The following is a 23,588-nucleotide window of genomic DNA, read 5'->3' as shown; positions in this document are numbered from 1 at the left end:
AGACTTAAGATGATCTCAAGTTAACTCTGTGGGAGGGAATGCAGGAGGCAAAGTTCAAGATTGGATTTCTGGCTTATGAGTCTGAGGCAGGGTCTGAACGCATGCCATGTGTCTTTTACTTGACATATACTGTATGCGCTCACATTGATCTCTGTGAAAGAGGAAGGAATAGACAGAAGGCTAGGTCTCTTGTGCCATAGTGTAGTGCCCGTACCTCTAGACTAGAAGACTAGGGTTCAAGTCCCACCTGCTCCAGAAGTCTGTCCCAACATCTCTGAACAGGTTGATTAGAAAATATTCAGTAGTGGAAGCTACAGCCAAAGACAAGTCATTTGAACAAAGCTCTCCCTCAGAGTAGACATGAGCAACCCATGAAGTTCACCCTCAGCTAGGAACATGACATGTAATTATGATGACAAAGTGCTAATATAATCTGTGGTTTATGGAAGTATCGTATCTAGCCAAAATACCCTTCAGTTATTAATTTTGTGCCAACTGCTCTTCCTGTGGTCAGGAACAGGACTCCCGGAAGGTGTGTTGCCTCCCCGGTGCCAGGATCCGGGATTCTGAAGGAGGAAGGTGAGCAGCCAGAAATTGTGGTACATCTTGCCACCAATGTCAGGAAAGGGATTGAGGATCTGAAAAGTGACTACAGAGAGTTAGGTTGGAAGCTGAAGAGCAGGACGAGTAGAGAAGTGACCTCAGGTTTCCTACCGGTGCCATGAGATAGTAAGATGAGGAACAGTCAGCAAATGCAGCTTAACACATGGCTGGGAGGCTGGTGCAGGAGGGAGGGCTTCAGATACCTAGACCATTGGGATACCTTCTAGGAAGGTAGGACCTGTACATGAAGGACGGGTTGCACCTGAACTGGAGGGATAAAAGTGTCCTGGGTGGGAGATTTGCTTGTGTGATTCAGGAGGGTTTAAACTAGTTTGGCAGGAGGGTGGGAATCAGAGCCACATCTGAGAGCGGGACAGTTGCAGATGGGAAAGTGACAGGATGTATTGGATCTATCAGGAAGGTTTCTCACGCGATGAAACAAAGGGATCGGTTAAAGCGTGTCTGCTTTAATGCAAGGAGTGTCCGAAAGAGTGACCAACTTAGAGCATGGATCAGTACTTGGGGCTACGATGTTGTGGCCATAATGGAGATATGGGTTTCACAGGGCCAGGAATGGTTGCTTGATGTTCCAGGGTTTAGAACGTTTAAAAAGAAGAGGGGGATGTAGTATTGCAAATCAGAGAGTGCATCACAGCTACAGAAACGAAGGTTGTTGAGGAAGGTTTGTCTACTGAGTCAGTATGGGTGGAAGTTAGGAACAGCAAGGGAACAGTCACAGCATTGGGGGTTTTCTACAGACCACCTAATAGCAGTAGAGAGATTGAAGATCTCATAGGCAGGCAGATTCTGGAAAAATACACAAGTAGCAGGGTTGTTGTTATGGGTGATTTCAACTTTCCCAATATCGACTGGTGCCTCCTAAGTGCAGATGGTTTGGATGGAGCTGTTTTTGTCAGGTGTGTTTCGGAGAGTTTCCTTAGTATGTAGGCAGACCAATGAGGGAAGAGGCCATTTTGGATTTGAAGCTAGGCAACAAGCCAGGACAGATGTCAGATCTCGTGGTGGGAGAGCACTTTGGTGACAGTGATCACAACTGCCTCACATTTAGCATAGCCTTGGAGAGTGAGTGAAAGGAGCAGATATTTAATTGGGGAAAAGGAAATTATGACGCTTACAGACAGGGAGCAATTGTTCCACAGAAAGGGCACAGCAGACATGTGGAGACAATTTAAGGAGCAGTTATTGCTATTGATGCATGAATTTGCATCACTATGAAGGGGTAAGATTGAGGAACCTTGGATGATGAGAACAGAGGAGTTTGTCAAAAGGAAGAAGCAAGAATCTAGCACAGCTTTAGAGGATTACAGGCTTGCTAGAAAAGAGCTCAGAACTGGACTGAGGAGAGCCAGGAGGGGACACGATAAAGGCTTGGCAAGAAGGATTAGGGACAACCCAAAGGCATTTTACTCCTACATGAGGAATAAGAGAATTATCAGGGAGAAGGTAGGGATAGCAAAGGGAACTTGTGCATAGAGTCTGAGCAGATAGGGGAAGCCCTAAATGATTTTTTTGCTTCAGTTTTCACCAAGGAAAGGGACCTTGTGAATGAAAATTTAGAGGAGCTGAAATAGTCTTGACCAGATAAAGATTGATGAAGTTGATGTGCTGGAAATTTTGGAAAACATTAAGATTGATAAGTCCCCAGGGCCAGGCCAGATTTATCCTAGACTGCTCCAGGAAGCAAGAAAGGAGATTGCTAAGATGCTGGTGAGGATATTTGCCTCCTCACTCTCCACGGGAGTCGTACAAGAGGATAGGAAGGAGGCGAATGGGGAAATCCCTGGCAATTACAGACCAGTCAGTCTTAAGTCTGTGGTCAGCAAAGCTTTGGAAAGAATTCTGAGGGATAGGATTTATGACTATTTGGCAAAGCATAGTGTGATTAAAGGCAGTCAGCATGGCTTTGTGAGGGGCAGGTTATGCCTCACAAATCTTGAGTTCTTTGAGGAAGGGTCAAGACAGGTCAACGAAAGTCAAGCAGTGGATGTGGCATATACGGACTTCATCGAGGCATTTGATAAGGTTCCCCATGGTAGGCTCATTCATAAAGTCAGGAAGTATGGGATACAGGGAGATTTGGCTATCTGGATTCCGAATTGGCTGGCTGATAGAAGGCAGAGAGTGGTTGTAGATGGAAAGTATTCTGCCTGGAGGTCAGTGTTGAGTGGGGTCCCTCAGGGCTCTGTTCTTGGGCCTCTGCTCTTTATAGTTATAAATGACTTGGATGAGGAGATTGAGGGGTGGGTTAGTAAATTTGCAGATGACACAAAAGTTGGAAGTGCTGTCGATAGTATAGAGGGCTACTGCAGGCTGCAGAGCTGGGCTGAGAAATGGCAGATGGAGTTCACCCTGGATAAATGCGAAGTGATGCATTTTGGAAGGTTGAACTCAAATGCTGAATATAGGATTAAAGACAGTGGCAGTGTGGAGGAACAGAGGGATCTGGGTGTGCAAGTACATAGCTCCCTCAAAGTTGCCTCCCAACTGGATAGGGTTGTTAAGAAAGCATATGGTGTTTTAGCTATCATTAACAGGGGGATCGAGTTTATGAGCCATGAGGTTTTGCTATAGCTCTACAAGTCCCTGGTGAGACCACACTTGGAATATTGTGTCCAGTTCTGGTCGCCCTACTATAGGAAAGATACAGTGGCTTTGGAGAGGATGCAAAGAATGTTTACCGGGATGCTGCCTGGACTGGAGGGCTTGCCTTATGAAGAAAGGTTGAATACGCTCGGACTTCTCTCTCTGGAGAGGAGGAGGAAGAGAGGAGACCTGATCGTGCTATACAAGATAATGAGTGGAATAGATAGTCAATAGCCAGAGACGTTTCCCCAGGGCAGGATTGACTGGTACGAGGAGTCATAGTTTGAAGATATTAGGAGGAAGGTATAAGGGAGATGTCAGAGGTAGGTCCTTTATGCAGAGAGCTGTGGTGGTGGTGGAAGCAGAGTCATTGGGGACATTTAAGCAACTGCTGAATATGCACATTTATAGCAGTGAGTTGAGGGATGTGTAGGTTAAGTTATTATATTTTACATTAGGATTAAACCTCAGCACAACATCGTGGGCCAAAGGGCCTGTTCTGTGCTATGGTCTATTCTAAATTCTCGGTCCTTGTTTCCCAAATAGAATTTACTTTTGTAAGCTTGTAATGCTGTAATTACAACCTCCCACCAGCAGTGGTGCCATATTACTACAGAAACAAATCCATTCTCCTCAATAAATGAAAGTAGTTGTGTGACTATTCACAGAACGGTGGAGTATATTTAAATTGCAGAACAAAGCAAAGGCAGACAGTAGCTGCTGCAGCTACTTGTCAGCTTTGTGTCTCAGTCCATTGGAGAGGGTGCAGAGAAGTGCTGAACAGTACGTTTTCTAGAACTCTCAACATCTGCACACCTATGATCATGAAAATAAAAGGATGCTTTTAGATACAATCTGCTTTTCACCATTCAATTTATTCATTGGTCAAAGCTGTTACATTTTCCACAGTTTAAAATGTAACTTTGTCCCTGAAAAGTAGGCAATCGAATAACAACAGCTATCCTCTAATATTAGAGAACTGGTACCAATTCTGTCAGTGAATGAAAGAATATTTCTACATCAGACACCACTGAGGTGCTAAATTTCACATGAAAATGACAGCCAACTGAGCTAAGCAACAGTTAAACAGTGGCTGACTGGGTTCTTATTTTATTTGGTCAGAGTAAGTCTGAGCAGCAAGCACATTCATCTGAACCATTGTCCAGTAACTCCTGCTCATAGGTACTGGTGAAGAAACATTTAAAACTGCTGTTCACGTCAATTTTCCACACCCAGCTCTTAGACCTCCCTCTTCACATATTATCATTACATCACATGAGCAGAACAGATACAAAAGTTGACTAATGAATAACAAAAACTGGCCAAGATGCAAAGAAACCTATTCTTGAAAGTTGATACATTCCCAGACCAGGACAAAAAAAAGATAATCTTACTTGGAAGTCTGTACTGAGAAGGGAATATACAGGTCGGTACAAGACTCCGAACTCAAGGCAGAACAGGTACAGCCCAAACTAAAACCCTTTGAGTTAATGAGCATCAGATGGAGATTTTATTTCAGTTTTACAAGAATTTGTACTTATTCTTATGATAGTATCTCAGTTTCAAATAAAATCTTGACTTTGAATTACATGGTATTTGATTCCTGGCTTCCAACGTCAATAACTAACAAATGTTATTTTAATACTAGACATGAATTATCAAAGAAGTGAGACACTGTCCCTGTCATCACACTATTACAGTGGGTGCTAAATTCAGAGCACCCCACTACACTGACAAAATAGGACTGCAACATATCATTTATTTTGGCCCTGACCTGTGGTGCAGGGTTTAAGGCCCTGGCCATACTGCATCTTCAAATTTTACAAAATACAACCAATAACAGTGCTCAAATCTTTTGTACTTTGTTTTGTTCCCACTTACTGCCAGCACTCCCAACTCCTCCTCCTCTTCCACCACCACTCATGCCCCTCACTCTATTACTGCTCCCTGACCCCATCAGACCCTCACTGTCCCTCATCAACATCGTCATCTTCCAGAGGGGAGGACTGCCTTAGTGCATTATGGGTTGATACCCGTTGGATGGAGAGAATTCCACTGAGGAAAGCATAACCAATCATGGCAGAGAGCCCGACCAGCACCGAGAGGATCTGATTGCGTCTCTTGTGAGGATCCTCATCAGAATCCGATGAGTTATTCCGGGGAACTTTCTTGGAGCTACGTTCAGTGTCTGAAACAAAACCAGGAATATAGTATGAACAAGGATTGGGAAGAAAGTGTGTACATTGTTGCCAAGCCTCAGACTGTTCTTGAGATACCTTTCCCAATCGATAAATGACTTTGACATAAAGTTAGTGATATTATACAGGCAAATATAGAGGCAAATTTATGCATTGCAAAATCCCACAAATAAAAACCAAAATGATTTGCTATAGGTCAAGGGAGGGTCAGCAAAGTTTGTCCCAGATTACCTGAACCTTCATTTGGAAAATAAAGACCAAGGATGGACGTGCAGAGTGCGCAAAGGTTGTCAAGTGAGTGCAGATGTTGCTGCAGTTTACTGTTGGGTAGTTTTGCCTTCAGAATTGGTGCCAAATGTCCAAATACAATGGCATCTAAGGAGCTGGGTCTAAAGCAGAAGGAGACACATCATTAAACACAGCAAACCTGACGAAGGTAAGACGACTGCTTGGAAATAGCACTCATTGCATCCAACACAAACTCCTGTTCCAGAGCATAATGTGACTTTTCATCAACTGAGTAAGTGCTGTGCCAGCAAAGCCACAGTATACAGATCCCAATTGTGCTCATTGGTGGGTGTCTGCAGAATGTGTGTTTCTTTTACTCATTCATGAAACACGAGCTTTGCTGCGAAGGCTACAAATTTATTGCCCATCCCCAGTTACCATTGAGGAGATTGTGATGAGTTATCTTTACTCAATCCACATGGGGAAGATAGACCTTAAATATAGATTTAGGGAGCTTCAGAATTTTTACCCCATCACAATGGAGGAATGATGACATATTTACAAGTCAAAGTTCAGTGAGAAACAGCATCTTGAGGAGAGGGAACCTAAACCCCTAGTGAGAGTCAGCCCATTCAGGATAGGGAGGAGGACACCGTACCCCAATGAGAGTCAGACCCTTCAGGAGGGGAGGGGTCACTGTACCCCAATGGGAGGGGGACCCAATACTTTAGAGTCAGTAGTACCTTCAGGAGATGGAGGAGGACCTTTTACTACCCATGTGGACATGATTGTCTGGCCAATGGTCAACAAAGCCAAAGTTTCCTGCCCGTTTCACCTGTCTCCTGGGTCCAGCTGTGGCCAGGCGCCCACTTGTTTGCTCCACCTTGCTTTTAACATCACAGTCACCAGTAATGAAAAATAATGGACCCTTCACTTTCACGATCGAGAAAGAACAAACAACTTACGAGTCTCCAAAAAAGAATTTATGTGACCCTAGCCTCTGGGACAGTAGCGTCAGGCACTCACGGGCCTCTTTGTAGATCTGAAAGTAAGCAAATATTCAGAGTTTGCAGCTTTTGGCATTCTTGAATTCCCCATATACCATTCAGAATGACTCATTAAAGACTCCTGAGCTTATTCTTGGAGATCAAACATCTCGTGTAGTAATTGAAAATTATGATTTCTTCAAGGAAACATTCTACTTAGAAACCCGCTAAATTGTAAATTCTCTGAATTCGAGTAGCCAAGGTGCTGGAATCCCTCTACCTCAGTCTCGGTTTCCTCCTCGTTGTCATGCCACTGGCCACCCCGGATCAAGCGAAGACGCTCCAGGGAGCGTGTGTGCATCCGGTTCGGGAGGAAAAAGTTCAGTGGAAATGGTATTGTCTCTCCATACCAGGGCCTTGTGAATGATACATAGTTCTTGGAGTCAACCCAAAACATGTAGATCTGAGGAAAGAAAAGACAGTAAAAGTTGAAACAGGAGTTAAAGGGGGAGGCGATGGCTGAGTGGTATTATCACTGGACTATTAATCCAGACACTACATGTGACTAATATTCTGGAAATACATATTAGAATCCCACCATGGTCGATTGTGAAATTTGAATTCAATAGAAATCTGGAAATAAGAATCTAATGATGACAATGAATCCATTGCTGGCTGTCAAAACAAACCATCTTTTGTACTTTGGGGCAGGAAACTGCCATCCTTAGCAGGTCTGGCTTACATGTGACTCCAGACTTTCAGCAATGTGGTTGACTTCTAACTGGCCTCTGGGCAATTGGGGATGGGAAATAAATGCTAGGCTAGCCAGTGATGTCTTGATCCTATTAATTAATTTTTAAAAACTCAGCATGGAATATCCCAGACAAATAGGACAACAGTGTTAACAAAGCAAAAGAAAGCAACACTCACCAGTGCAGGAAGTAACTTCTCTTCTATCAGAGAGGCAAAGGCAAGTGTGTCAGCCGCCTGCGTTGCTGAGAGCCCGTAGTCAGCATTGTACTTCTAAGAAGAGAAATGTAATGTTGGTAAGCAGCTATTCAGCAGCAATATCACAACGGAAACCATATGGATGTCCAAAGGGAAGGAGTTATGAGTTGAATATATATACTTTTATACACAATATGACAGCTGGAAGTGAGTTACAGCCTGCATTATAAACAAGAGCTTGGGACAGTTCACATGTAGAATACATATACTTGGGAAGAGAAGTTTTGTACAACACAGCTCATTAAATATTTTTTAATTTGCCAACATTGAAACTGTAACTTTAGCAACTGTAAAGTTTAAAAAAAGTTCAGGTTTGATCCAAAAGCAAAATGTGCAAGATTGTCTCCCTGTCTCTGACATCAATCAATTTTCATCACGATCTAAAATTTAGTAATATTTAGTAATGATGGAAGGGATCACATTCCTTGCCAGTTTGAGTAAATAAGAGGTTGCTATAGTTACTAGTGCTACACCAGGTTTACTAGGCCTCAGGTGATGAGAGTGAATTGCAGGAAATACAGACCTGCATCATACAGGCCAGATTAGACCAGACAACCCAGGCTCCAGACCAGTCTGTCCTGATTCTCAGCCAGGATGAGTTGAAGAATACTTTTACTCTCCTTTCTCAGTATCACCTGTTATTGCTGCTGCACGTGGCCATGAGAGAATTATCTACGTGTAGTGTGCAGCTTCCACACATTCCCAATTATATTTTCCACTCAGAGGTTTGGACTTCTTTCATGTAAAGTGCTTGACTGAACAATTTTCACTGCGGGCTTTAACTTTCTCTGTAAAAGGTTACAGAATTCTCTAACAATCCTTCCACCTGAGGAATACAATCACATCTTTATATAGTCCAGAAGATCCTAAGACTATGGGAGCAGAGTAGGCTATCCATTCCATCACGTCTGCGCCGCTGTTCAATGAGATCTTCAATTCCGCTTTCCTAACCTTTCCACCAGAATGCTTTACTTACTCACTGACTAAGTATATTCACAGCTGAAACTGAAAATATTTTAATGACCTAGCTTTGGCAGCCCTCGAACGAAGAAGCATCTCCATCAGTCTTAAATGGGCGACCTCCTTTAGTAATTGACTTTCAACAGCAGCATAAACATGGGAGCAACTCACCAACTCGCCCATTGGTGAGAGCAACAAACAGCATTTCCCAACACTTCTAGCCTAGTCCAGGAAAATGACTCAAACAGAAAGCAGTTTCTCAAGCTGATGGCTGAACTTGTACACTTCCTTTAGTATTGCTAAATCCCTGTACAAATTCTACTGCACTAGAGTTTACTGTAACCTCTCAATATTGCAATACATTCTGAGGGTACAACATTTGGCACTGATATCCCCTACACAGCTATTCAACTAACCAGGATTCCACATTATCAAGCTTAGAAACACAGTCAGATTCTCCAAACCAGAAAAACATAACACAGGATACGTCAATCTAAGTATCCACTTTCTTCTTCTGAAGGTTCGGGAGACAGGATGCCAACTTGTGGATCGTTTCAGAGAACATCTTTGGGACACCTGCACCATTCAACCCCACCACCCAGTGACTGAACACTTCAACTTCCCCTGCCATTCCACCAATACTTCAGGTCCTGAGCCTCCTCCATCACCAAACCCTAACCCCTGACGCCTGAAGGAAGAACTCCTCATCTTCCGCCTTGGGACCCTGCAACCATACAGGATAAATGTGGATTTCACCATTTTGCTCAATTCACCTTATCCCAGTCCCAAGCCTCCAACTCGGCACTGCCCTCTTGACCTGTCCATCTTCCTTCCCACCTATCCACTCCACCCTTCTCTCCAACCAATCACCTTCACCCATTCATCACATTCCCAGCTACCTTACTTCCAGCCCACAAGCTCATGCCCAAAATGTCGATTCTTCTGCTCCTTGGATGCTGCCTGGCCAGCTATGTTTTTGCAGCACCACACTCTCGACTCTGATCTCCAGCATATGCAGGCCTCACTTTCTCTCATCTGTGATACTAGTCAAACCACATTCATTAATATTTAAAGCTTTTTAAACTTTAAGTGAACAAAATGATTCTTTGTGCTTTTACACTTGGTAAAACAATTCAAATCTGTCTAGCAATATCATAACACAAAATACCAACTCCAACTAGAAAGAACTTCCACAAAAAGAGTGATGTACCTGTTTCCTGAGGTAGGTAAGGATCTGGAGAGGCTGTGACACAACATCTTTCTCAGTCTTCAGTGCTGGCAAAACTCCTGGCGATAAAATAGAAGAAACAGATTCATTTCACACACACTGTTCTTGGAAAAGCTGTCACCATGTCAGAAAACTGCACAGTTGCTAAAAACCCCTCACCCAAAGGGAGGATTACTCTTCGAGCTAAAGTCTGGATAGAGAGAAGGTTAAAAGGATTAATTGAAAAGAATCAGAGTCTAGCCAAATCCTGACCTCCAGCCAATACATTCCAACAGGCTGAGGTTGCCCTTGTTAGCATGAGGCTCTGAGCCAATTATGGCTGAAATCTAAGGTTAATGCTGAGACCTGTCCACAATGGAAAATGGTGGTAGTTGTTGGAGATCAGTTACCTTCGTCTGAGAACATTGTTGCAGCAATTCCTCAGCATAGATATTTTATAATAAACCTGTTCAAATGTATTATTAGACACCTCTGAAGCAGGATGGGATATCAACCCAGGCCTCCTAATTCAGAGGTAGGGACACTACCACTGCACCCTGAGAACCAACAATGTTCAGATGCTTCATCAATTATTTTGATTTTTTTTGTCAATTATTTTTAGATTCTTGATTGTCGACTAAAATGGGAAAAAGAACTGGTTTGAAAGCCAATGATTGCTGCATTTTTTTAAAAAAAGCAGGTTAGCTGATGCTCATTGTAAGTGCTGTTTACACAGCTGTTGGTTCAAGCAATGTGGAAGTCTGGTTAGAGACTAGCTGGAACTAGGGAGAGATAGGCCAACAGCATGTATCTGATTGGTTGTGAAACAGTGGCCAATAATCAAAGCAAAAGCCTCTGCCTGACAACTATGGTGTGATTGGCTCTGAGGCAGCGGAACAGCTTGGGGATGTGAATATCCAGGACAGGAACTACTGGATTTCTAGAAGGGAAGGAGCTGTTTTATCTCTGCACTATAAAGTTTCTCCAGTCTGAAGTTGACCAGTTTATTTCCCCTGTTGTAGCGTGATGTTTAATAAGGCAGAGACCTTTACAGGTGTGAACCAGTCACCCTATGCCTCCTACAAACAAGTGAACATCCCTGGAGAAGGGAGACTAGAAGCAGCATTCTGATCAAGGGGATTATCTCAGCAAACCCATGGACAGGACCCACTGAACTGTCTTCCCAACTACCCATAACCCCCCATTGTTTCAGTGTCTGTCTATATCTGTGTATTGAGGGGTAGCTTTAGAGTTTAACAAGTACAGGTATATGTCAATGGTTTAGAATTGTTTACCCGTAATTAAAATCTATTTATTTGTAATAATAAGCAGTCATTGTTAAATACAGAAACCTGGTCTACGCTTTCTGTTAACCTGGGTCTAAAAGACAGAGGAATTAAAGAGTTGTTCATACTTCTCAAAATCTTTAACTTTTGTAATAACTCCGAGAATAGCGGGGCTTGATTTCCAGTACATTGTCCCAATGAGGGGTGACACCTTCCATTCATCACAATGTCAGATGTAGGCATGTTTTCTGATCATTGTAGAAGATCAAGCCAATAGAAATGATACAGAACCTTGGAAATGTAGTGTGCAGTTTCAGAAAGAGGATACTTGTACAAACAGGTTTAAATTCTGAAACATGTTGCACAGACTAAGTTCATATTTGCCTGAAACATGAAGAGTGAATAGAGATATTTCAGTTGATGAAAGAATTGGGTTGGGTACATAGAAAGGAAGTCTCTTCCGGGAAGTGACCAAAGAGGGGCAATACTGTAATTTTCAATTTAGGACGAAGATTTTCAAGGTTCACTCTGCATGACCCAAGTTAACAGAAAATATGGATCAGGTTTCAAGGTTCATCCTTCATGATTTCAACACCTCTCAAATCTGTCTTCTTCTCTGAGGAGAAGGCAGCCTTCCCAGTGTACCCTCTCTGCTCTGGAACCATTTATATCAATATCTTCCACACCCTGTTTAACACATTATCAACAGTAATGGAACGAAAATGGGCAAATAGGTTATCACCTACATATTGATCATCATCACCCATCTTACAGATTAGTTCCAGTTTAAGGAGCTGAATAGCTTCCTCCTAGAGATCAAGCCTGCACTCATAGTGACGTGAACAAATCCAGTTTGCTGAATAATCTTACCAGAGGGACTCCTCCAGGGATTGCTGAGCTTGTGCACTCTGACAGGGGCTCCTGAAAACCGTGCATAGGCCTGACAGGGAAAAAAAAATTCACTTAAGTAAACATTAGACACTTTTGAAGTCTTTCACAAAGGTTAGCATTTTAACATGAAGGTTTAGAAAGGCTAGACAGTCCTAGAGCAGATACAGAACAGGGTTAGATCCAGTTAAACTGAAAGTAAAGTTCCTTCCTCATTGCTGCTATCAAACATACCTAGGACAGGTGTAGAATGGGCTTAGCAGTAGAGTAAAGCTCACTCTACCCTTTTTAACTGAAAGTAAAGATCCTCAACACTGTCCCCATCAAAAGTCCAAGAACAGGTACAGCAGGAGATTAGATAAAAGTCCCTCTCTATTCTTTTAAACTGAAAGTAAACCTCCCTGACACTATTTTCATCAAACACTCCCAGGACAGGGACAGCAAAGGGTTAAATACACAGCGAAGCTCCCTTTAAATTTTTTAACTGAAAGTGAACCTCTTTTAAACTGAAAATAAAATTCGCCCTACACTGTTCCCATCCAACACTCCCAGGGCAAGGACAGCATGGGGTGAGAGAAAAAGCCAAATTCTACGCTGTATTCCTGATGACTTCCGTAAATGACAGCACCTCAACCTGAAACGGGAGAGGGAATCTCTCTCTTCCAGGGTGGAAATATCTGTTTCTCTGCCTCAGGAAAGGTCATCAGTCTCACCAGATCCAAACAACAACAGCAGGAATATTCCAAGCTCTCATTTGCTTCAAACTGTTTACAATGAATAATATTGAAATGTAATCCGAGCACAAAGATATGTCACAGCCTAGTGATGAACTCCAGTTGTCTGAGACAACCTTCAGTCCTGTATCCACAGTCATTCAGGCTGGTCATACAGAATGGCAACACTGTAGGCCACCCTCAGGCTGATGTAAAGCTGCACTAACTTCATTCCTTGGTCACTGCTTTTCGGGAACACACTATAAGACCATAAGACATAGGAGTGGAAGTAAGGCCATTCGGCCCATCGAGTCCACTCCGCCATTCAATCATGGCTGATGCGCATTTCAGCTCCACTTGCCAGCGTTCTCCCCGTAGCCCTTAATTCCTCTAGACAACAAGAACCTATCAATCTCGGCCTTGAAGACATTTAGCGTCCCGGCTTCCACTGCACTCCGTGGCAATGAATTCCACAGGCCCACCACTCTCTGGCTGAAGAAATGTCTCCGCATTTCCGTTCTGAAATGACCCCCTCTAATTCTAAGGCTGTGTCCACGGGTCCTAGTCTCCTCGCCTAACAGAAACAATTTTCTAGCATCCACCTTTTCAAAGCCATGTATTATTTTGTACGTCTCTATTAGATCTCCCCTTAATCTTCTAAACTCCAACGAATACAATCCCAGTATCCTCAGCCGTTCCTCATATGCTAGACCTGTCATTCCAGGGATCATCCGTGTGAATCTCCGCTGGACACGTTCCAGTGCCAGTATGTCCTTCCTGAGGTGTGGGGACCAAAACTGGACACAGTACTCCAAATGGGGCCTAACCAGAGCTTTATAAAGTCTTAGTAGTACATCTCTGCTTTTATATTCCAACCCTCTTGAGATAAGAGACAACATTGCATTCGCTTTCTTAATCACAGACTCAACCTGCATGTTTACCTTTAGAGAATCCTCGACTAAGACTCCCAGATCCCTTTGTGCTTTGGCTTTATTAAGTTTCTCACCATTTAGAAAGTAGTCCATTCCTATATTCTTTTTGCCAAAGTGCAAGACCTCGCACTTGCTCACGTTAAATTCCATCAGCCATTTCCTGGACCACTCTCCCAACCTGTCTAGATCCTTCTGTAGCCTCCCCACTTCCTCAGTACTACCTGCCTGTCTACCTAACTTTGTATCATCGGCAAACTTCGCTAGAATGCCCCCGGTTCCCTCATCCAAATCATTAATATATAATGCGAACAGCTGTGGCCCCAGCACCGAACCCTGCGGGACACCGCTCGTCACCGGCTGCCATTCTGAAAAAGAACCTTTTATCCCAACTCTCTGCCTTCTGTTAGATAGCCAATCCTCAATCCATCCCAGCAGCTCACCTCGAACACCATGGGCCCTCACCTTGCTCAGCAGCCTCCCGTGTGGCACCTTATCAAAGGCCTTTTGAAAGTCCAGATAGACCACATCCACTGGGTTCCCCTGGTCTAACCTACTTGTTACCTCTTCAAAAAATTCCAACAGGTTTGTCAGGCATGACCTCCCTTTACTAAATCCATGTTGACTTGTTCTAATCAGACTCTGCTCTTCCAAGAATTTAGAAACCTCATCCTTAATGATGGATTCTAGAATTTTACCAACAACCGAGGTTAAGCTGATTGGCCTATAATTTTCCATCTTTTGCCTTGATCCTTTCTTGAACAAGGGGGTTACTACAGCCATCTTCCAATCATCCGGGACCTTTCCTGACTCCAGTGACTCTTGAAAGATCTCAACCAATGCCTCTGCTATTTCCTCAGCAACCTCTCTCAGAACTCTAGGGTGTATCCCATCAGGGCCAGGAGATTTATCAATTTTAAGACTTTTTAACTTTTCTAGCACTATCTCTTTCGTAATGGCAACCATACTCAACTCAGCCCCGTGACACCCTTTAATTTTTGGGATATTACTCATGTCTTCCACTGTGAAAACTGACGCAAAGTACTTGTTAAGTTCTCCTGCTATTTCCTTATCTCCCATCACTAGGCTCCCTGCATCAGTTTGAAGGCCACAAGAAATAGGAAGAGGAGTCAGCCATTTGGCCCTTTGAGACTGCTCCACCATTCAAAAGGATCATGGCTTATCTGACATTCTTCATGTCCACTTTACTGCCTTTTCCCTGTAAACCTTGATGCCCTTACTGATCAAGAATCTATATCATCCTTAAATACATACAAGTTCTCTGTCCCCACAGCTCTCCATAAGGAAAGAAATTCCTCCTTATCTAAGTTTTAAATTTATTTTGAGACTATGCCCTACGATCTTAGACTCTGAGAACAGATTTGCACAGGCTATCTTCTAGCTGCAGTTACAGGACAGATATCAGTCCAAAAATATGCAGGTTAGGTGAATTGGACGTGCTAAATTGCCCAGAGTGTTAGGTGCAGAGGTAAATGTAGGGGAATGGGTCTGGGTGGATGCACTTTGGGGGGGTCGGTGTGGACTTGTTGGGCCAAAGGGCCTGTTTCCACACTGTAAGTAATCTAATCAAATGGGTCCTTGGACGTAATACAATAGCAATCAATGCTGTTTAGTACAGTATCGTCCAAAAGAGCAGACACAGCCATTTGTAAACATTGCCTGTGGCTGCTTGATGGAGCAGTGCAGGGAAACAGTGTTCAGCTATTTCACAAACATGAACCTTCGCAATACAACACTCAATGCTCCCTCTGGGTCTTTTGCCAGTCCGTTCAGTCTGCCGAGGTACCCCACATTTACTGAGAGCTGACTGCAGCAGCTGGTTAGTGGACTGCAGCTTTACTGTAACTCTTTCAGGAAAAATAGCAGGAGGCCAAACCTGAATTCCATCCAAACACTGAGGACAGATGATGTAATGGAATCAAAGCGAGACAGGGACGTGCAGCCCAAACCTCACAGGCATGATATGTGGAAAATATAACTGAACCACAAAATATTCATCCTGTTTATTCACTCATGGTCAAAAAACCTGACCACAACACACAAAACTGACGCAGCTTCTCCCTCATAAACTGATCTCAGAGACAAAGCTGACATTCAGGAATGCTCACATGTTAAAGGTACCAAACAATCAGAACAAAAAAGGACTAGGGGACACACAAAGTGAAATGCTGAAATATGGCACTATATCAAATTACTTGATTACAGACTGTAACTTACTCCTGGGTATCGATTATGTATATAAACCACACCCACCCCTTGATAACATTCCAGCCCGTCTCAATCCTTGGTATCAGTTATGTATATAAATCACTGAGACACCTCGATTATATTTCAGCCTGTAATTCACTCCAGGGTATCAGTTATGTATGTTAACCACTCACACCTCTGAGCAGCACGATGGCTCAGTGGTAAGCACTGCTGCATCATAGCACCAAGGACCCAGGTTAAATTTCAGGCTCGAGCAACTGTCTGTATGGAGTTTGCACATTCTCCCTGGGTCTGCATGGGTTTCCTGTGGGTGCTCCAGTTTCCTCCCACAATCCAAAGATGTCCAGGTTAGGTGGCTTGGCTATGCTAAATTGCCCATAGTCTCCAGGGATATGTCGGTTAGGTAGGTTAGCCATGGGAAATGTAGGTTAGGGGTGAGGATGGATAGGATGCTGTTCAAAGGGTTGGTGTGGACTCAGAAGACCAAATGACCTGGTTCCACACTGTAAGGATTTTGTGATTACATTTCAGCCTGTGGCTCAATCCCAGATGTCAGTTATGTACAAGAACCACTTCGACGCTTCATGTAAATTCCAGCCTGGAACTCAGTCCCAGGATTCAGTTATCATCATAGGATGATAGAATCCCTACAGTATGGAAACAGGCCCTTCAGCCCAACAAGACCACACCAACTCTCCGAAGAGTAGCCTACCCAGACCCATTCCCCTGTCCTAGTATCGTACATTTACCCCTGAATAATGCATTTATATAAATGAATCACTCAGACCCCTCGATTATACTCCAGCCCGGAACACACTCCCAGGAATCAGTTTTGTAAATAAATCACTCAGACCCCTCGATTATACTCCAGCCTGGAACACACTCCCAGGTATCAGTTATGTAAATAAATCACTCTGATCCCTCGATTATACTCCAGCCTGGAACATACTCCCAGGTATCAGTTATATAAATAAATCACTCAGACCCCTCGATTATACTCCAGCCCGGAACACACTCCCAGGTATCAGTTATATAAATAAATCACTCAGATCCCTCGATTATACTCCAGCCTGGAACACACTCCCAGGTATCAGTTATATAAATAAATCACTCAGACCCCTCGATTATACTCCAGCCTGGAACACACTCCCAGGAATCAGTTATATAAATAAATCACTCAGACCCCTCGATTATACTCCAGCCTGGAACACACTCCCAGGTATCAGTTATGTAAATAAATCACTCAGACCCCTCGATTATACTCCAGCCTGGAACACACTCCCAGGAATCAGTTATATAAATAAATCACTCAGACCCCTCGATTATACTCCAGCCTGGAACACACTCCCAGGTATCAGTTATGTAAATAAATCACTCAGACCCCTCGATTATACTCCAGCCTGGAACACACTCCCAGGTATCAGTTATGTAAATAAATCACTCAGACCCCTCGATTATACTCCAGCCTGGAACACACTCCCAGGTATCAGTTATGTAAATAAATCACTCAGACCCCTCGATTACATTCCAGCCCGGAACACACTCCCAGGTATCAGTTATGTAAATAAATCACTCTGATCCCTCGATTATACTCCAGCCTGGAACACACTCCCAGGTATCAGTTATGTAAATAAATCACTCAGACCCCTCGATTATACTCCAGCCTGGACATACTCCCAGGAATCAGTTATGTAAATAAATCACTCAGATCCCTCGATTATACTCCAGCCTTGAACACACTCCCAGGTATCAGTTATATAAATAAATCACTCAGATCCCACGATTACATTACAGCCTTGAACACACTCCCAGGTATCAGTTATGTAAATAAATCACTCAGATCCCTCGATAATACTCCAGCCTGGAGCATACTCCCAGGAATCAGTTATGTAAAATCACCAGATCCCACGATTACATTACACCCTTGAACACACTCCCAGGTATCAGTTATGTAATTAAATCACTCCGATCGCTCGATTATACTCCAGCCTGGAACACACTCCCAGGTATCAGTTATGTAAATAAATCACTCAGATCCCTCGATTACATTCCAGCCTGGAACACACTCCCAGGAATCAGTTATGTAAATAAATCACTCAGATCCCTCGATTATACTCCAGCCTGGAACACACTCCCAGGTATCAGTTATGTAAATATATCAGTCAGATTCCTCGATTATACACCAGCCTGGAACACAGTCCCAGGAATCAGTTACGTAAATAAATCACTCAGACCCCTCGATTAAACTCCAGCCTGGAACACATTCCCAGGTATCAGTTATGTAAATAAATTACTCTGATCCCACGATTACATTACACCCTTGAACACACTCCCAGGTATCAGTTATGTTCATATATCACTCAGACCCCTCGATTATACTCCAGCCTGTAACACACTCCCAGGTATCAGTTATGTAAATAAATCACTCAGACCCCTCGATTATATTCCAGCCTGGAACACACTCCCAGGAATCAGTTATGTAAATAACTCACTCAGACCCCTCGATTATACTCCAGCCTGGAACACACTCCCAGGTATCAGTTATGTAAATAAATCACTCTGATCCCTCGATTATACTCCAGCCTGGAACACACTCCCAGGTATCAGTTATGTAAATAAATCACTCAGACCCCTCGATTATATTCCAGCCTGGAACACACTCCCAGGTATCAGTTATGTAAATAAATCACTCTGATCCCTCGATTATACTCCAGCCTAGAACACACTCCCAGGTATCAGTTATGTAAATAAATCACTCAGACCCCTCGATTATACTCCAGCCTGGAACACACTCCCAGGTATCAGTTATGTAAATAAATCACTCTGATCCCTCGATTATACTCCAGCCTGGAACACACTCCCAGGTATCAGTTATGTAAATAAATCACTCTGATCCCACGATTACATTACACCCTTGAACACACTCCCAGGTATCAGTTATGTAAATAAATCACTCAGACCCCTCGATTATACTCCAGCCTGGAACACACTCCCAGGTATCAGTTCCGTAAATAAATCACTCAGATCCCTCGATTATACTCCAGCCTGGAACACACTCCCAGGTATCAGTTATGTAAATAAATCACTCAGACCCCTCGATTATACTCCAGCCTGGAACACACTCCCACGTATCAGTTATGTAAATAAATCACTCTGATCCCTCGATTATACTAGACTAGTGGCACTGGAAGAGCACAGCAGTTCAGACAGCATCCAACCTTGACCTATCACCTTCATCTCCTCCCCCACTCACCCACCACACTCCACGCCACTCTCTCCCCACCCCCACCCCCCTCCAGCCCACCTCCCCATGCTTCAGGCCCACCGCCCCCACCCCTGACGAAGGGCCCCCGCCCGAAACGCCGACCTCGCCGCCCGAACCGCTGTGCTCCTCCAGCACCACTAATCCAGTATTTGCCCTCCAGCATCTGCAGTCATCGTTTTTACCTACAGGAGTTGGCAGTCATGTTGCAGATGTCTTGGATATTGGTTAGGCCATGGTTGGAATATTGCGTGCAATTCTGCCCTCATTCTTATTAGAAAGATGTTGTGAAACCTGTAAGGGTTCAGAAAAGATTTACAAGGATGTTGCCAGGGGTGGAGGATTTGAGCTGTAGGGAGAGGCTGAATAGGTGAAGGCTATTTTCCCTGGAACGTCGGAGGCTGAGGGGTGACCTTATAGAGGTTTATAAAATCATGAGGGGCATGGATAGGATAAATAGACAAAGTCTTTTCCCTGGGTTGGGGGAGTACAGAACTAGAGGACATAGGTTTAGGCTGAAAGGGGAAAGATATAAAAGAGACCTAAGGGGAACTTTTTCATGCAGAGGGTGGTACGTGTATGCCAGAGGAAGTGGTGGAGGCTAGTACAGTTGCAACATTTAAAAGGCATCTGGATGGGTAAACGAATAGGAAGGGTTTGGAGGGAAATGGACCGGATGCTGGCAGTTGAGATGAGATTGAGTTGGGAATCTGGTCGGCATGGACAGGTTAGACCGAAGGGTCAGTTTTCCGTGCTGTACATCTCTATGACTCTATGCGGCCCAAACTACGTTATTCTAAAGCAACAGGGCCAGTCCTCTAGACTTGCATGTTTATTTTTCTCAACGTGGTCACCCAATTTCTATCTTGTATCAGTTATGTAAATAAATCACTCAGATCCCACGATTACATTACACCCTTGAACACACTCCCAGGAATCAGTTATGTAATTAAATCACTCAGATCCCTCGATTATACTCCAGCCTGGAACACACTCCCAGGTATCAGTTATGTAAATAAATCACTCAGATCCCTCGATTATACTCCAGCCTTGAACACACTCCCAGGTATCAGTTATATAAATAAATCACTCAGACCCCTCGATTATACTCCAGCCTGGAACACACTCCCAGGTATCAGTTATGTAAATAAATCCGTCAGATCCCTCGATAATACTCCAGCCTGGAGCATACTCCCAGGAATCAGTTATGTAAAATCACCAGATCCCACGATTACATTACACCCTTGAACACACTCCCAGGAATCAGTTATGTAAATAAGTCACTCTGATCCCTCGATTATACTCCAGCCTGGAACACTCCCAGGTATCAGTTATGTAAATATATCAGTCAGATTCCTCGATTATACACCAGCCTGGAACACACTCCCAGGAATCAGTTATGTAAATAAATCACTCAGACCCCTCGATTATACTCCAGCCTTGAACACATTCCCAGGTATCAGTTATGTAAATAAATCACTCAGATCCCTCGATTATACTCCAGCCTGGAACATACTCCCAGGAAACAGTTATGTAAAATCACTCTGATCCCACGATTACATTACACCCTTGAACACACTCCCAGGTATCAGTTATGTAAATAAATCACTCAGATCGCTCGATTATACTCCAGCCTGGAACACACTCCCAGGTATCAGTTATGTAAATATATCACTCAGACCCCTCGATTACATTACAGCCTGGAACACACTCCCAGGAATCAGTTATGTAAATAAATCACTCAGACCCCTCGATTACATTACAGCCTGGAACACTCCCAGGAATCAGTTATGTAAATAAATCACTCAGATCCCTCGATTATACTCCAGCCTGGAACACATTCCCAGGTATCAGTTATGTAAATAAATCACTCAGATCCCTCGATTATACTCCAGCCTGGAACACACTCCCAGGTATCAGTTATGTAAAATCACTCAGATCCATCGATTACATTACACCCTTGAACACACTCCCAGGTATCAGTTATGTAAATAAATCACTCTGATCCCTCGATTATACTCCAGCCTGGAACACACTCCCAGGTATCAGTTATGTAAATAAATCACTCAGATCCCTCGATTATACTCCAGCCTGGAACACACTCCCAGGTATCAGTTATGTAAATAAATCACTCAGATCCCTCGATTATACTCCAGCCTGGAACACACTCCCAGGTATCAGTTATGTAAATAAATCACTCTGATCCCTCGATTATACTCCAGCCTGGAACACACTCCCAGGTATCAGTTATGTAAATAAATCACTCAGACCCCTCGATTATACTAGACTAGTGGCACTGGAAGAGCACAGCAGTTCAGACAGCATCCAACCTTGACCTATCACCTTCATCTCCTCCTCCACTCACCCACCACACTCCACGCCACTCTCTCCCCACCCCCACCCCCCTCCAGCCCACCTCCCCACGCTTCAGGCCCACCGCCCCCACCGCCGACCTCGCCACCCGAACCGCTGTGCTCCTCCAGCACCACTAATCCAGTATTTGCCCTCCAGCATCTGCAGTCATCATTTTTACCTACAGGAGTTGGCAGTCATGTTGCAGCTGTCTTGGATATTGGTTAGGCCATGGTTGGAATATTGCGTGCAATTCTGCCCTCATTCTTATTAGAAAGATGTTGTGAAACTTGTAAGGGTTCAGAAAAGATTTACAAGGATAAGACCATAAGACCATAAGACATAGGAGTGGAAGTAAGGCCATTCGGCCCATCGAGTCCACTCCGCCATTCAATCATGGCTGATGCGCATTTCAGCTCCACTTGCCAGCGTTCTCCCCGTAGCCCTTAATTCCTCTAGACAACAAGAACCTATCAATCTCGGCCTTGAAGACATTTAGCGTCCCGGCTTCCACTGCACTCCGTGGCAATGAATTCCACAGGCCCACCACTCTCTGGCTGAAGAAATGTCTCCGCATTTCCGTTCTGAAATGACCCCCTCTAATTCTAAGGCTGTGTCCACGGGTCCTAGTCTCCTCGCCTAACAGAAACAATTTTCTAGCATCCACCTTTTCAAAGCCATGTATTATTTTGTACGTCTCTATTAGATCTCCCCTTAATCTTCTAAACTCCAACGAATACAATCCCAGTATCCTCAGCCGTTCCTCATATGCTAGACCTGTCATTCCAGGGATCATCCGTGTGAATCTCCGCTGGACACGTTCCAGTGCCAGTATGTCCTTCCTGAGGTGTGGGGACCAAAACTGGACACAGTACTCCAAATGGGGCCTAACCAGAGCTTTATAAAGTCTTAGTAGTACATCTCTGCTTTTATATTCCAACCCTCTTGAGATAAGAGACAACATTGCATTCGCTTTCTTAATCACAGACTCAACCTGCATGTTTACCTTTAGAGAATCCTCGACTAGCACTCCCAGATCCCTTTGTGCTTTGGCTTTATTAAGTTTCTCACCATTTAGAAAGTAGTCCATTCCTATATTCTTTTTGCCAAAGTGCAAGACCTCGCACTTGCTCACGTTAAATTCCATCAGCCATTTCCTGGACCACTCTCCCAACCTGTCTAGATCCTTCTGTAGCCTCCCCACTTCCTCAGTACTACCTGCCTGTCTACCTAACTTTGTATCATCGGCAAACTTCGCTAGAATGCCCCCGGTTCCCTCATCCAAATCATTAATATATAATGCGAACAGCTGTGGCCCCAGCACCGAACCCTGCGGGACACCGCTCGTCACCGGCTGCCATTCTGAAAAAGAACCTTTTATCCCAACTCTCTGCCTTCTGTTAGATAGCCAATCCTCAATCCATCCCAGCAGCTCACCTCGAACACCATGGGCCCTCACCTTGCTCAGCAGTCTCCCGTGTGGCACCTTATCAAAGGCCTTTTGAAAGTCCAGATAGACCACATCCACTGGGTTCCCCTGGTCTAACCTACTTGTTACCTCTTCAAAAAATTCCAACAGGTTTGTCAGGCATGACCTCCCTTTACTAAATCCATGTTGACTTGTTCTAATCAGACTCTGCTCTTCCAAGAATTTAGAAACCTCATCCTTAATGATGGATTCTAGAATTTTACCAACAACCGAGGTTAAGCTGATTGGCCTATAATTTTCCATCTTTTGCCTTGATCCTTTCTTGAACAAGGGGGTTACTACAGCCATCTTCCAATCATCCGGGACCTTTCCTGACTCCAGTGACTCTTGAAAGATCTCAACCAATGCCTCTGCTATTTCCTCAGCAACCTCTCTCAGAACTCTAGGGTGTATCCCATCGGGGCCAGGAGATTTATCAATTTTAAGACTTTTTAACTTTTCTAGCACTATCTCTTTCGTAATGGCAACCATACTCAACTCAGCCCCGTGACACCCTTTAATTTTTGGGATATTACTCATGTCTTCCACTGTGAAAACTGACGCAAAGTACTTGTTAAGTTCTCCTGCTATTTCCTTATCTCCCATCACTAGGCTCCCTGCATCAGTTTGAAGTGGCCCAATGTCTACTTTTGCCTGTCGTTTGTTT

The 23,588-nt window shown here is 43.9% G+C and overlaps 1 protein-coding gene across 1 annotated transcript in view; it reads right to left on the bottom strand.

The window, feature by feature from the left end:
• Positions 1 to 4,063: 4,063 nt before the first annotated feature.
• mtx1b (metaxin 1b) overlaps positions 4,064 to 23,588 on the bottom strand; it is a 36,049-nt gene continuing 16,524 nt past the window's right edge. Inside the window, exons 2-8 of the mRNA XM_072548863.1 lie at positions 11,951 to 12,020; positions 9,798 to 9,874; positions 7,550 to 7,642; positions 6,900 to 7,082; positions 6,599 to 6,675; positions 5,637 to 5,794; positions 4,064 to 5,395 (exon numbers count right to left, since the gene is read on the bottom strand). Coding sequence (XP_072404964.1) covers positions 5,172 to 5,395; positions 5,637 to 5,794; positions 6,599 to 6,675; positions 6,900 to 7,082; positions 7,550 to 7,642; positions 9,798 to 9,874; positions 11,951 to 12,020 — 882 coding nt within the window. The 3' untranslated portion in view covers positions 4,064 to 5,171. The remainder of the gene's footprint in view (positions 5,396 to 5,636; positions 5,795 to 6,598; positions 6,676 to 6,899; positions 7,083 to 7,549; positions 7,643 to 9,797; positions 9,875 to 11,950; positions 12,021 to 23,588) is intronic.

The sequence above is a fragment of the Chiloscyllium punctatum genome, chromosome 28 (genome assembly GCF_047496795.1).
Source record: "Chiloscyllium punctatum isolate Juve2018m chromosome 28, sChiPun1.3, whole genome shotgun sequence".
Classification (NCBI taxonomy): Eukaryota; Metazoa; Chordata; class Chondrichthyes; order Orectolobiformes; family Hemiscylliidae; genus Chiloscyllium; species Chiloscyllium punctatum.
The sequence above is the reverse complement of the archived record's forward strand: the minus strand, read 5'-3'. Positions and strand labels throughout refer to the sequence as shown.